Source organism: Entelurus aequoreus, linkage group LG05, assembly GCF_033978785.1.
Source record: "Entelurus aequoreus isolate RoL-2023_Sb linkage group LG05, RoL_Eaeq_v1.1, whole genome shotgun sequence".
NCBI lineage: Eukaryota > Metazoa > Chordata > Actinopteri > Syngnathiformes > Syngnathidae > Entelurus > Entelurus aequoreus.
This window is the reverse complement of record NC_084735.1, coordinates 582,806-597,805: the sequence shown is the minus strand read 5'-3', so window position 1 is coordinate 597,805 and position 15,000 is coordinate 582,806. Positions and strand designations below refer to the sequence as shown.

At 39.5% G+C, this 15,000-nt stretch overlaps 1 protein-coding gene across 1 annotated transcript in view; it reads left to right on the top strand.

The window, feature by feature from the left end:
* Positions 1-15,000, top strand: part of LOC133649999 (protocadherin-16-like) — a 126,505-nt gene that overhangs the window by 89,559 nt on the left and 21,946 nt on the right. The window contains exons 5-11 of the mRNA XM_062046724.1: positions 438-626; positions 8,204-8,435; positions 8,504-8,740; positions 8,803-9,837; positions 9,908-10,083; positions 10,157-10,253; positions 13,289-13,446. Coding sequence (XP_061902708.1) covers positions 438-626; positions 8,204-8,435; positions 8,504-8,740; positions 8,803-9,837; positions 9,908-10,083; positions 10,157-10,253; positions 13,289-13,446 — 2,124 coding nt within the window. The remainder of the gene's footprint in view (positions 1-437; positions 627-8,203; positions 8,436-8,503; positions 8,741-8,802; positions 9,838-9,907; positions 10,084-10,156; positions 10,254-13,288; positions 13,447-15,000) is intronic.

The window sequence follows — 15,000 nt, the reverse complement described above, 5'->3', positions numbered from 1 at the left end:
GTTTACGCTCAAAGAAGAGGACCTCTCGCTCGGCTTGTCTTCTCCGGGTTAAGGACTAGAGTGTGAGTCTCTGTGCCTGTCCAAAACCACTTGGCGTCACTTGACCCCGCGGAACCCCTTTAAGTGTCTCTGTTGACCCCCTGGACCTGACCCACAGCTCCAAAGGTCTTCTGTTGCCTCCCCCCCCCCCCCCCCCGTCTGGTTTTGACGTTCGGCGAAGAAACCAAATCAGCGGGTGTGATCCAAAACATCTGCACCACCTTTCTACAAAGTTCCACAAAAGTGTGTCTTGGTGGTCTTGGTGTAACGAACCCCACCCTGTGGTCTTGGTCTCCTCACCCATTCCGTTTGAATTTGGTCTTACATGTTTGGCATCTGAACAAGAACCCTGGTTTGGACAAGGTCTGACCTGGCGTGTCCTCTCCCCCCCCCCCTAGGTGTCTGCCACGGATGATGACCGCGGGTCCTTCGGCGCCGTGACCTACACGCTGACTTCCAGCGCCGGCGGGGCGCCGCCCTCCCGCTTCACCATCACCAAGGAGACCGGGCACCTGTGCACCAGCACCAGTCTGGATCGCGACGACGGACTGGAGAGGTTTGACTTGACCGTCACGGCAACAGACGGGGTGAGAAGATGACTAAATATCTCAAAATACTCCTTCAGTTCTTACACTACTCCAGGAAATACTTTTAAAGTAGCAATAGAGGGACTAAATCTAATTGTAAAATACCGTCTAAACATCAAAAAATGCCACAAATTGTAGTACTTGTAGTTTCAATACTAATAGTTGATTGTAATTGTAATACTTGTAGTTGTGTACTTGTAGTTTATTGCAGTTGTAGTAGTTGTAATAGTGTACTTGTAGCTTTTTGTAGTTGGAGTACTAGTAGTTTTTGTAGTTGTACTACTTGTAATAGTGTACTTGTATGTTCTTGTACAGTAGTTGTAGTACTTGTAATAGTGTACTTGCAGTTTCGTGTAGTCGTAATACTTGCAGTAGTGTGCTAGTAGTTTCTTGTAGTTGTAGTACTAGTAGTAGTCTACTTGGAGTTTCTTGTAGTTGAAGTACTTGTAGTTTCAATTCTTAATAGTTGATTGTAATTGTAATACTTGTAGTTGTGTACTTGTAGTTTATTGCAGTTGTAGTACTTGTAATAATGTACTTGTAATTTTTTGTAGTTGAAGTACTAGTAGTTTCTTGTAGTTGTACTGGTTGTTGTAACGTACTTGCAAGTTCTTGTAGTCGTAATACTTGTAGTGGGCTTGTAGGTTTTTGTAGTTGTACTACTTGTAGTAGTGTACTTGTACAGTAGTTGTAGTACTTGTAAAAGTGTACTTGTAGTTGCTTGTACTTGTAGTTTTTTTCGCAGTTGTAATACTTGCAATAGTGCACTTGTGGCTTCTTGTAGTTGTAGTACTAGTAGTTTCCTGTAGTTGTAATATCTGTTGTTTCTTGTAGTTGTACTGGTTGTTGTAATGTACTTGCAGTTTCGTGTAGTCGTAATACTGTGTGAGTAGTTTCTTGTAGTTGTACTACTAGTAGTAGTCTACTTGGAGTTTCTTGTAGTTGTAGTACTTGTAGTTTCAATACTAATAGCTGATTGTAATTGGAATACTTGTAGGTGTGTACTTGTAGTTTATTGCAGTTGTAATACTTGCAATAGTGCACTTGTAGCTTCTTGTAGTTGTAGTACTAGTAGTTTCCTGTAGTTGTAATATCTGTTTCTTGTAGTTGTACTGGTCGTTGTAATGTACTTGCAGTTTCTTGTAGTTGTAATACTTGTAGTAGTGTGCTAGTAGCTTATTGTAGTTGTACTACTAGTAGTAGTCTACTTGGAGTTTCTTGTAGTTGTAGTACTAGTAGTAGTCTACTTGGAGTTTCTTGTAGTTGTACTACTAGTAGTAGTCTACTTGGAGTTTCTTGTAGTTGTAGTACTAGTAGTAGTCTACTTGGAGTTTCTTGTAGTTGTACTACTAGTAGTAGTCTACTTGGAGTTTCTTGTAGTTGTAGTACTAGTAGTAGTCTACTTGGAGTTTCTTGTAGTTGTACTACTAGTAGTAGTCTACTTGGAGTTTCTTGTAGTTGTAGTACTAGTAGTAGTCTACTTGGAGTTTCTTGTAGTTGTACTACTAGTAGTAGTCTACTTGTAGTTTCTTGTAGTTGTAGTACTAGTAGTAGTCTACTTGGAGTTTCTTGTAGTTGTAGTACTAGTAGTAGTCTACTTGGAGTTTCTTGTAGTTGTAGTACTAGTAGTAGTCTACTTGGAGTTTCTTGTAGTTGTACTACTAGTAGTAGTCTACTTGGAGTTTCTTGTAGTTGTAGTACTAGTAGTAGTCTACTTGGAGTTTCTTGTAGTTGTAGTACTAGTAGTAGTCTACTTGGAGTTTCTTGTAGTGGTAGTACTAGTAGTAGTCTACTTGGAGTTTCTTGTAGTGGTAGTACTAGTAGTAGTCTACTTGGAGTTTCTTGTAGTTGTAGTACTAGTAGTAGTCTACTTGGAGTTTCTTGTAGTTGTAGTACTAGTAGTAGTCTACTTGGAGTTTCTTGTAGTTGTAGTACTAGTAGTAGTCTACTTGGAGTTTCTTGTAGTTGTAGTACTAGTAGTAGTCTACTTGGAGTTTCTTGTAGTGGTAGTACTAGTAGTAGTCTACTTGGAGTTTCTTGTAGTGGTAGTACTAGTAGTAGTCTACTTGGAGTTTCTTGTAGTTGTAGTACTAGTAGTAGTCTACTTGGAGTTTCTTGTAGTTGTAGTACTAGTAGTAGTCTACTTGGAGTTTCTTGTAGTTGTAGTACTAGTAGTAGTCTACTTGGAGTTTCTTGTAGTTGTACTACTAGTAGTAGTCTACTTGGAGTTTTTTGTAGTTGTAGTACTAGTAGTAGTCTACTTGGAGTTTCTTGTAGTTGTAGTACTAGTAGTAGTCTACTTGGAGTTTCTTGTAGTTGTACTACTAGTAGTAGTCTACTTGGAGTTTCTTGTAGTTGTAGTACTAGTAGTAGTCTACTTGGAGTTTCTTGTAGTGGTAGTACTAGTAGTAGTCTACTTGGAGTTTCTTGTAGTGGTAGTACTAGTAGTAGTCTACTTGGAGTTTCTTGTAGTTGTAGTACTAGTAGTAGTCTACTTGGAGTTTCTTGTAGTTGTAGTACTAGTAGTAGTCTACTTGGAGTTTCTTGTAGTTGTAGTACTAGTAGTAGTCTACTTGGAGTTTCTTGTAGTTGTAGTACTAGTAGTAGTCTACTTGGAGTTTCTTGTAGTGGTAGTACTAGTAGTAGTCTACTTGGAGTTTCTTGTAGTGGTAGTACTAGTAGTAGTCTACTTGGAGTTTCTTGTAGTTGTAGTACTAGTAGTAGTCTACTTGGAGTTTCTTGTAGTTGTAGTACTAGTAGTAGTCTACTTGGAGTTTCTTGTAGTTGTAGTACTAGTAGTAGTCTACTTGGAGTTTCTTGTAGTTGTAGTACTAGTAGTAGTCTACTTGGAGTTTCTTGTAGTGGTAGTACTAGTAGTAGTCTACTTGGAGTTTCTTGTAGTGGTAGTACTAGTAGTAGTCTACTTGGAGTTTCTTGTAGTTGTAGTACTAGTAGTAGTCTACTTGGAGTTTCTTGTAGTTGTAGTACTAGTAGTAGTCTACTTGGAGTTTCTTGTAGTTGTAGTACTAGTAGTAGTCTACTTGGAGTTTCTTGTAGTTGTACTACTAGTAGTAGTCTACTTGGAGTTTCTTGTAGTTGTAGTACTAGTAATAGTCTACTTGGAGTTTCTTGTAGTTGTAGTACTAGTAGTAGTCTACTTGGAGTTTCTTGTAGTGGTAGTACTAGTAGTAGTCTACTTGGAGTTTCTTGTAGCTGTAGTACTAGTAGTAGTCTACTTGGAGTTTCTTGTAGTTGTAGTACTAGTAGTAGTCTACTTGGAGTTTCTTGTAGTTGTACTACTAGTAGTAGTCTACTTGGAGTTTCTTGTAGTTGTAGTACTAGTAGTAGTCTACTTGGAGTTTCTTGTAGTTGTAGTACTAGTAGTAGTCTACTTGGAGTTTCTTGTAGTGGTAGTACTAGTAGTAGTCTACTTGGAGTTTCTTGTAGTGGTAGTACTAGTAGTAGTCTACTTGGAGTTTCTTGTAGTTGTAGTACTAGTAGTAGTCTACTTGGAGTTTCTTGTAGTTGTACTACTAGTAGTAGTCTACTTGGAGTTTCTTGTAGTTGTAGTACTAGTAGTAGTCTACTTGGAGTTTCTTGTAGTTGTAGTACTAGTAGTAGTCTACTTGGAGTTTCTTGTAGTTGTACTACTAGTAGTAGTCTACTTGGAGTTTCTTGTAGTTGTAGTACTAGTAGTAGTCTACTTGGAGTTTCTTGTAGTTGTAGTACTAGTAGTAGTCTACTTGTAGTTTCTTGTAGTTGTAGTACTAGTAGTAGTCTACTTGGAGTTTCTTGTAGTTGTACTACTAGTAGTAGTCTACTTGGAGTTTCTTGTAGTTGTAGTACTAGTAGTAGTCTACTTGGAGTTTCTTGTAGTTGTAGTACTAGTTGTAGTCTACTTGGAGTTTCTTGTAGTTGTAGTACTTGTAGTTTCAATACTAATAGTTGATTGTAATTGGAATACTTGTAGGTGTGTACTTGTAGTTTATTGCAGTTGTAATACTTGCAATAGTGCACTTGTAGCTTCTTGTAGTTGTAGTACTAGTAGTTTCCTGTAGTGGTAATATCTGTTTCTTGTAGTTGTACTGGTCGTTGTAATGTACTTGCAGTTTCTTGTAGTTGTAATACTTGTAGTAGTGTGCTAGTAGCTTCTTGTAGTTGTACTACTAGTAGTAGTCTACTTGGAGTTTCTTGTAGTTGTAGTACTAGTAGTAGTCTACTTGGAGTTTCTTGTAGTTGTACTACTAGTAGTAGTCTACTTGGAGTTTCTTGTAGTTGTAGTACTAGTAGTAGTCTACTTGGAGTTTCTTGTAGTTGTACTACTAGTAGTAGTCTACTTGGAGTTTCTTGTAGTTGTAGTACTAGTAGTAGTCTACTTGGAGTTTCTTGTAGTTGTACTACTAGTAGTAGTCTACTTGGAGTTTCTTGTAGTTGTAGTACTAGTAGTAGTCTACTTGGAGTTTCTTGTAGTTGTACTACTAGTAGTAGTCTACTTGGAGTTTCTTGTAGTTGTAGTACTAGTAGTAGTCTACTTGGAGTTTCTTGTAGTTGTAGTACTAGTAGTAGTCTACTTGGAGTTTCTTGTAGTTGTAGTACTAGTAGTAGTCTACTTGGAGTTTCTTGTAGTTGTACTACTAGTAGTAGTCTACTTGGAGTTTCTTGTAGTTGTAGTACTAGTAGTAGTCTACTTGGAGTTTCTTGTAGTTGTAGTACTAGTAGTAGTCTACTTGGAGTTTCTTGTAGTGGTAGTACTAGTAGTAGTCTACTTGGAGTTTCTTGTAGTGGTAGTACTAGTAGTAGTCTACTTGGAGTTTCTTGTAGTTGTAGTACTAGTAGTAGTCTACTTGGAGTTTCTTGTAGTTGTAGTACTAGTAGTAGTCTACTTGGAGTTTCTTGTAGTTGTAGTACTAGTAGTAGTCTACTTGGAGTTTCTTGTAGTTGTAGTACTAGTAGTAGTCTACTTGGAGTTTCTTGTAGTGGTAGTACTAGTAGTAGTCTACTTGGAGTTTCTTGTAGTGGTAGTACTAGTAGTAGTCTACTTGGAGTTTCTTGTAGTTGTTGTACTAGTAGTAGTCTACTTGGAGTTTCTTGTAGTTGTAGTACTAGTAGTAGTCTACTTGGAGTTTCTTGTAGTTGTAGTACTAGTAGTAGTCTACTTGGAGTTTCTTGTAGTTGTACTACTAGTAGTAGTCTACTTGGAGTTTCTTGTAGTTGTAGTACTAGTAGTAGTCTACTTGGAGTTTCTTGTAGTTGTAGTACTAGTAGTAGTCTACTTGGAGTTTCTTGTAGTGGTAGTACTAGTAGTAGTCTACTTGGAGTTTCTTGTAGTGGTAGTACTAGTAGTAGTCTACTTGGAGTTTCTTGTAGTTGTAGTACTAGTAGTAGTCTACTTGGAGTTTCTTGTAGTTGTAGTACTAGTAGTAGTCTACTTGGAGTTTCTTGTAGTTGTAGTACTAGTAGTAGTCTACTTGGAGTTTCTTGTAGTTGTACTACTAGTAGTAGTCTACTTGGAGTTTCTTGTAGTTGTAGTACTAGTAGTAGTCTACTTGGAGTTTCTTGTAGTTGTAGTACTAGTAGTAGTCTACTTGGAGTTTCTTGTAGTGGTAGTACTAGTAGTAGTCTACTTGGAGTTTCTTGTAGCTGTAGTACTAGTAGTAGTCTACTTGGAGTTTCTTGTAGTTGTAGTACTAGTAGTAGTCTACTTGGAGTTTCTTGTAGTTGTACTACTAGTAGTAGTCTACTTGGAGTTTCTTGTAGTTGTAGTACTAGTAGTAGTCTACTTGGAGTTTCTTGTAGTTGTAGTACTAGTAGTAGTCTACTTGGAGTTTCTTGTAGTGGTAGTACTAGTAGTAGTCTACTTGGAGTTTCTTGTAGTTGTAGTACTAGTAGTAGTCTACTTGGAGTTTCTTGTAGTTGTAGTACTAGTAGTAGTCTACTTGGAGTTTCTTGTAGTTGTACTACTAGTAGTAGTCTACTTGGAGTTTCTTGTAGTTGTAGTACTAGTAGTAGTCTACTTGGAGTTTCTTGTAGTTGTAGTACTAGTAGTAGTCTACTTGTAGTTTCTTGTAGTTGTAGTACTAGTAGTAGTCTACTTGGAGTTTCTTGTAGTTGTACTACTAGTAGTAGTCTACTTGGAGTTTCTTGTAGTTGTAGTACTAGTAGTAGTCTACTTGGAGTTTCTTGTAGTTGTAGTACTAGTTGTAGTCTACTTGGAGTTTCTTGTAGTTGTAGTACTTGTAGTTTCAATACTAATAGTTGATTGTAATTGGAATACTTGTAGGTGTGTACTTGTAGTTTATTGCAGTTGTAATACTTGCAATAGTGCACTTGTAGCTTCTTGCAGTTGTAGTACTAGTAGTTTCCTGTAGTGGTAATATCTGTTTCTTGTAGTTGTACTGGTTGTTGTAATGTACTTGCAGTTTCGTGTAGTCGTAATACTTGTAGTAGAGTGCTAGTAGCTTCTTGTAGTTGTACTACTAGTAGTAGTCTACTTGGAGTTTCTTGTAGTTGTAGTACTAGTAGTAGTCTACTTGGAGTTTCTTGTAGTTGTAGTACTTGTAGTAATCTACTTGGAGTTTCTTGTAGTTGTAGTACTAGTAGTAGACTACTTGGAGTTTCTTGTAGTTGTACTACTAGTAGTAGTCTGCTTGGAGTTTCTTGGAGTTGTAGTACTTGTAGTTTCAATACTAATAGTTGATTGTAATTGTAATACTTGTAGTTGTAGTACTTGTAGTTTCAATACTAATAGTTGATTGTAATATTAATACTTGTAGTTGTGTACTTGTAGTTTATTGCAGTCGAAAAAAGGAATCATTGACTTGAACAAGTCAGGAAAGTCACTTGGAGCCATTTGAAAGCAGATTAAGGTCCCGAGAGCAACTGTGCAGACAATTGTCCCTAAGCATAAAGTGCATGGCACAGTTTTGTCACTGCCACGATCAGGAAGAAAAACGCGAGCGATCACCTGCTGCTGAGAGAACATTTTTACTGAACTGAAAAATAAGAGTTGTAGAAATGATTGGAAACTCAAGACAGCCATGGCATGATGTTCTTTACACGTGTATGTACACTTTTGACCGCGACTGTATGTATATATGTATATGTATATATATATATGTGCATGTATAGGTCATTTAAAAATACTTTTTAATACGAGCAGAATGGGAGAGAAAGTGATAGGCAGTTTGTTCCGAGAACTTGTTCTTTGCCCGGGAACAAATCCTCCAGATAAGAACACTCTGGTGGAATCTTCTAGGAGGGGGGGGGGGAAAAAAGCAAGTAGGATTTGAGAATTTGTTCTGAAGTGTCGGTGAATGAGGAGCGACTTAAAAGTTGTCCACTCGTGAAAATTAATCCCGCACATTCCATGTGATGTGCGGCGAACTCCAGCTTTTATTGGAGGATTCTGTTGCGGACATGTTTTTGGCCGGAGAGAAGAGGCTGAGAACAAGTCGATGGTTGTCTGCGGGTTTGAAAACAGGGAGGATGTTCTTACGCCACAACACTTCTTTCATGGTCCAGATAAGGTTTTTTAATATCTGCTTGCTCAGCTCAAATCCTTTCTTCTACCCGTTAAGGGGGGCCTGAGCTCAGTGGCCCGTGTCAGGGTGTCGGTGGCGGACATCAATGACAACCGGCCCTCCTTCTACCCGGTCCTCTACGCGGTCAGCCTCAGCGCCCACAGCACGCCCGGCACCTCCGTTGTCAAGGTAACAGCCAACGACCCCGACGCCGGGGAGAACGGCCGGGTGACGTACCGCACGGTGGCCGGGGGCGGTTCGGCCTTCTTCACCCTCAACAAGGACACAGGTGTGGTCACTTTGTTGTGACGGGTACCAGACCTGGGTTTACGTGATCTCCGTGTTTGCACTCCGCAGGCGTCATATCGCTCTCGCGCTCGCTCCACGGCAAGGCCAACTCCGTCATCTCCATGGTGATATCGGCCGAGGACGGCGGAGGTCTGACGGCGCCGGTCGACGCCAGGGTGAACGTGAGCGTGGTGGGGGGCTCGGTGTCGTCTCCCGTGTTCGAGCAGGCGCAGTATTTCTTCACCGTCTCCGAGGACGTCCTCAGGGGGACGGCGGTCGGCGTGGTCCGCGCCGCGACAAAGACAGGTCAGGAAAACCGCGATCTCACGTCGCCAGTTTAAGTCTGGTTTCATGCCTTCTTCTTTCAGCCGCTTCAAAGGAAGTCTTCTACTCCGTCTCCTCTGGAGATCCTGACGGCTACTTCACGGTGGACAGTACATCTGGGACCATCCGCACCGCTCTTCCCCTGGACCACGAGACCTGCTCCGGACTTGATCTCGAGATCCAGGCACGGTCTGGCTCCCCTCCCGCTTTCGGGAGCAGTCGTGTTCGCATCACCATCTCTGACATCAACGACAACGCCCCTACCTTCCTTCCGTCTTCGTCCGAGTCCCTCCTTCTGCCTGAGATCACCAAGATGGGGGCCGTTATCTACCGCATTCAGGCCTCAGACAAGGACTCTGGTCATAATGGCCAGCTCAGCTTCGACCTGGTGGCGGGCAGCAGCGGCCAGAGGACGTTTGGCGTGGATCGAGGCAGCGGGGATGTGCGACTGATCGGGGGTCTGTCGTATGAGAGTGTCCCTCGCTATGACCTTCAGGTGGTGGCCAAAGATGGAGGAGCACCTCAGCTGAGCTCCACCTTCACCCTGGTGGTCCACATCCAGGCACAGGATGCACAAGGCCCCCACTTTGACACCCTGACGTACCGCGTGGAGCTCAGAGAGAACGCTCCCCTCAACACGCGCTTCCTTCAGGTGCGAGCGCTGAACCGAGAGGCCTCGGGGAACGAAGGAAGCGCCTCCTCCTCCTCGTCCATGTCCTACCGCCTCAGGCCCGACGGCGACGCCGCAGGCTTTGGCATCGTACCGGATAGCGGTTGGCTGTTTGTGCGGAGCTCGCTGGACCGCGAGGTCAAGGACATGTACCTGCTGACAGTCCTGGCCACCTCCGGTCGAGGGGGGAGAACCGGAAGCGCCACAGTCAGAGTGACGGTGACGGACGAGAACGACAACTCGCCCAGGCTCAGCCAGGACAGGGTGTTCCTGGCGGTCCGGGAGAACCTGCTCGCGGGGACGGGTTTCGGTAGGGTGTCGGCGACGGACCGAGATGCGGGGCCGAACGCCCGACTCTCCTACCGGCTGCTGCACGCCGACAGACACTTCCAGGTCAACTCCCAGACAGGTGAATAGGACACCCGAGCACTCTCCCGCTGCTTTGTGTCGTCGTCACAGTGGTGGATCTTCTCTTCCAGGGGAGGTGAGTACTCGCCAGGTACTGGACAGAGAGCAGCAGTCCAGCTACCAGCTCGTGGTGGTGGTGCAGGACGGAGGGACGCCTCCACGCAGCGCCACCGGCACCGCGCACATCACCGTGCTGGACGACAACGACCACGCCCCGACCTTCTCGCACAGGGAGCTCATCTTCCAGGTGAGAGCTTTCAAGTTGTGCTTGGATGTGGCGTTCAGGGGGACAACAGTTGGTAAATGGTTCTCTATTGAAGGTGAAGGAGGGGCTCTCGTCCGGGACCGCCCTGGGAACGGTGTCGGCTAAAGACCCCGATGAGGGGGAAAACGGCACCGTCTACTACTCCTTATCGGGTAAGACCTACACATGATGTACACCTGGAACTGTAGGAGACCACCAGGTCCCGTCTTGTAACCACCATTGATCGCATGTCGAGACAACGGACTAAATAACACAAAATAAAAGAGTAAATAACACAATAGTAAAGAGTAAATAACGCAATACAAAAAAGTAAATAACACAATATAATAGAGTAAATAACATAATATTAAAGAGTAAATTACGCAATATAAAAGAGTAAATAACATAATATTAAAGGGTAAATAACATAATATTGAAGGGTAAATAACATAATATTAAAAAGTAAATAATATAATATTAAAGAGTGAATAACATAATTTTAAAGAGTAAATTACGCAATATAAAAGAGTAAATAACATAATATTAAAGAGTAAATAATATTATATTAAAGAGTGAATAACATCATATTAAAGAGTAAATTACACAATATAAAAGAGTAAATAACATAATATTAAAGGGTAAATAACATAATATTAAAGGGTAAATAACATAATATTAAAGAGTGAATAACATAATATTAAAGAGTGAATAACATAATATTAAAGAGTAAATTATGCAATATAAAAGAGGAAATAACATAATATTAAAGAGTGAATAACATAATATTAAAGAGTAAATTATGCAATATAAAAGAGTAAATAACATAATATTAAAGGGTAAATAACATAATATTAAAGGGTAAATAACACAATATTAAAAAGTAAATAACATAATATTAAAGAGTAAATTACGCAATATAAAAGAGTAAATAACATAATATTAAAGGGTAAATAACATAATATTAAAGGGTAAATAACATAATATTAAAGAGTAAATAATATAATATTAAAGAGTGAATAACATAATATTAAAGAGTAAATTACGCAATATAAAAGAGTAAATAACATAATATTAAAGAGTAAATAACACAATATAAAAAAGTAAATAAAAATATCAATGACTGAATAACATAATATTAAAGATAAAAAAACACTATAAGAGTATACAGGGTATAACATCATGTTAAAGAGTAAATAACATATTATTAAAGAATAAATATCATAATATTAAATATCATAATACTAAAGAGTAAAAAACTCAATATAAAAAAATAAATATAAAAGAGTAAATACTAAAACATAATAACCAACTAAATATTACAATATAAAAGAGTAAATACCATGATATCATGGAGTAAATAAGATATTAAATAGTAAACAAAGAGTAAATAACACAAAATAAAGGAGTAAATAACACAATATAAAAGAGTAATAAAACATAATATTCAGGAGTAAATAACATAATATTAAAGAGTAAATAACGCAATATAAAAGAGTAAATAACATAATATTAAAGAGTGAATAACGCAATATAAACAAGTAAATAACATAATATTAAAGAGTAAATACCACAATATAAAAAAGTAAATACAAATATCAATGAGTGAATAACATATTAAAGATAAAAAAGAGTATACAGGGTATAACATCTTGTTAAAGAGTGAATAACATTATATTAAAGAGTCAATAACATAATATTAAAGCGTAAATAACTCAATATAAAAATAAATATAAAAGAGAAAATACTAAAAAAATATAACTGATTAAATATTACAATATGAAAGAGTAAGTAAATGGTGAATAACACAAAATAAGAATAAATACCACGATATAAAAAAGTGAATAACATAATGTTAAAGAGTGAATAACATAATATTAAAGAGTAAATAAAATAATATTAAAGAGTAAATAACATAATATTAAAGAGTAAATAACTCAATATAAAAAATAAACATAAAAGAGAAAATACTAAAACAATATAACTGATTAAATATTACAATATAAAAGAGTACATAAATGGTAAATAACACAAAATAAGAATAAATACCACGATATAAAAAAGTGAATAACATAATATTAAAGAGTGAATAACATAATATTAGATATTTAAAAAAAATCACCATATATGAGTATATAACATTATGTTAAATAGTATATAAAAAGTAAATAACATAATATTAAAGATTAAAAATACACAATATAAGAGTACATAACATTATGTTAAAGAATAAATATCGTAATATTAAAGAGTGAAGAACTCAATATATAAAAGTAAATACAAACGACTAAACACTAAAACAACAATCCACTAAATATTACAATATAAGAGTAAACAACATAATGTCACGGAGTAAATAACATAATATTAAACATTAATAATACAGTAAAAAAAAGTGAATAACAATATAAAAGAGTAAATATCACAATATAAAAGCCTAAATAAGACATAATAAAAGACTCCATAAGACAATATTTTAGAGTAAATACAACAATGTCACAGCTACACGAGCATGCAATCCATCAATAGCTTCAACAAGAATATTAAATGATTCATTAAAAAACATGCAAAAATAAACCCACTTTAATACAAGTTTGAGTTTATTTGGAACATGCAAGCACACAACATGATGCATCACACATGCAAGCACACAACATGATGCATCACACATGCAAGCACACAACATGATGCATCACACATGCAAGCACACAACATGATGCATCACACATGCAAGCACACAACATGATGCATCACACATGCAAGCACACAACATGATGCATCACACATGCAAGCACACAACATGATGCATCACACATGCAAGCACACAACATGATGCATCACACATGCATGTATACAACATAATGCATCACAATTTCCAGTTTCTCTTGTCAACATGTTGGAAAAGGAGTAGGAAGAAGCGGAGCTTATTTAATCCCACCCCTTTTCTTCTACATAACAGCTGCTAAAACTTTTCTTCACTTCCTGTTCTCACTTTATTCACAACACACTCCATAAGTAACCACACAATAAATAACAATTGGTGAAGTAAATGATATTTCATATGATGACATGAGCAGGATTATTTCGAGAATGAATGAGTGAACGTATATGGGCCGGGTCATATAGGTAAATGCTGTGCCGGAGTCGATAACAATGAGCTACCTCGCCTGGCGTGGTTCTAACCCGTGCTTCCATTTTGCGTCCTCCCAAGGCTCCCGAGCCGAGCGCTTCTCCCTGAACCCGGCCAGCGGGGAGCTCCGCACGGCGTCGCCCCTGAGATGGGCGGAGCGGGCCGAGTACACCTTGACCGTGACCGCCGCCGACCACGGAGCGCCGGGCCTCAGCTCCACCTGCCAGCTGCGCATACAAGTAATCTCACACATGTCCAAAAAACACCGACCGTAGCAAAAGTATTTGTAGTTCTGGCTGGAAGAAGTGGAGGGGGAAGGAGTCAGACATCGTGTGTTCCCGAGGAACCACAACCTTAGGAGGCCGGGTCTGGTGTTCCCGAGGAACCACAACCTTAGGAGGCCGGGTCTGGTGTTCCCGAGGAACCACAACCTTAGGAGGCCGGGTCTGGTGTTCCCGAGGAACCACAACCTTAGGAGGCCGGGTCTGGTCCGGACTGAGTTATTGCGCCCAACGTCCGTCTCAATCAATCAATGTTTATTTAGAAAGCCCTAAATCACAAGTGTCTCAAAGGGCTGCACAAGCCACAACCACATCCTCGGGTCAGAGCCCACATAAGGGCAAAGAAAAACTCACAACCCTAGTGGGACGTCAATCTGAATGACTATGAGAAACCTTGGAGAGGACCGCAGATGGATGTCAAGTAGATCTAGCATAATATTGTGAGAGTCCAGTCCATAGTGGATCTAACATAATAGGGAGAGTCCAGTCCATAGTGGATCTAACATAATAGGGAGAGTCCAGTCCATAGTGGATCTAACATAATAGGGAGAGTCCAGTCCATAGTGGATCTAACATAATAGGGAGAGTCCAGTCCATAGTGGATCTAACATAATAGGGAGAGTCCAGTCCATAGTGGATCTAACATAATAGGGAGAGTCCAGTCCATAGTGGATCTAACATAATAGTGAGAGTCCAGTCCATAGTGGATCTAACATAATAGTGAGAGTCCAGTCCATAGTGGATTTAACATAATAGTGAGAGTCCAGTCCATAGTGGAGATAACATAATAGTGTGAGAGTCCAGTCCATAGTGGATCTAACAGAATAGTGAGAGTCCAGTCCATAGTGGATCTGACATTATAGTGTGAGAGTCCAGTCCATACTGGATCTAACAGTGAGAGTCCAGTCCATAGTGGATCCAACATAATAGTGAGAGTCCAGTCCATAGTGGATCTAACATAATAGTGTGAGAGTCCAGTCCATAGTGGATCTAACATAATAGTGTGAGAGTCCAGTCCATAGTGGATCTAACATAATAGTGTGAGAGTCCAGTCTATAGTGGATCTAACATAATAGTGAGAGTCCAGTCCATAGTGGATCTAACATAATAGTGAGAGTCCAGTCCATAGTGGATCTGACATTATAGTGTGAGAGTCCAGTCCATAGTGGATCTAACATAATAGTGAGAGTCCAGTCCATAGTGGATCTAACATAATAGTGTGAGAGTCCAGTCCATAGTGGATCTAACATAATATTGTGAGAGTCCAGTCCATAGTGGATCTAACATAATAGTGAGAGTCCAGTCCATAGTGGATCTAGCATAATAGTGAGAGTCCAGTCCATAGTGGATCTAACATAATAGTGTGGGAGTCCAGTCCATAGTGGATCTAACATAATAGTGGGAGTCCAGTCCATAGTGGATCTAACATAATAGTGAGAGTCCAGTCCATAGTGGATCTAACATAATAGTGAGAGTCCAGTCCATAGTGGATCTAACATAATAGTGAGAGTC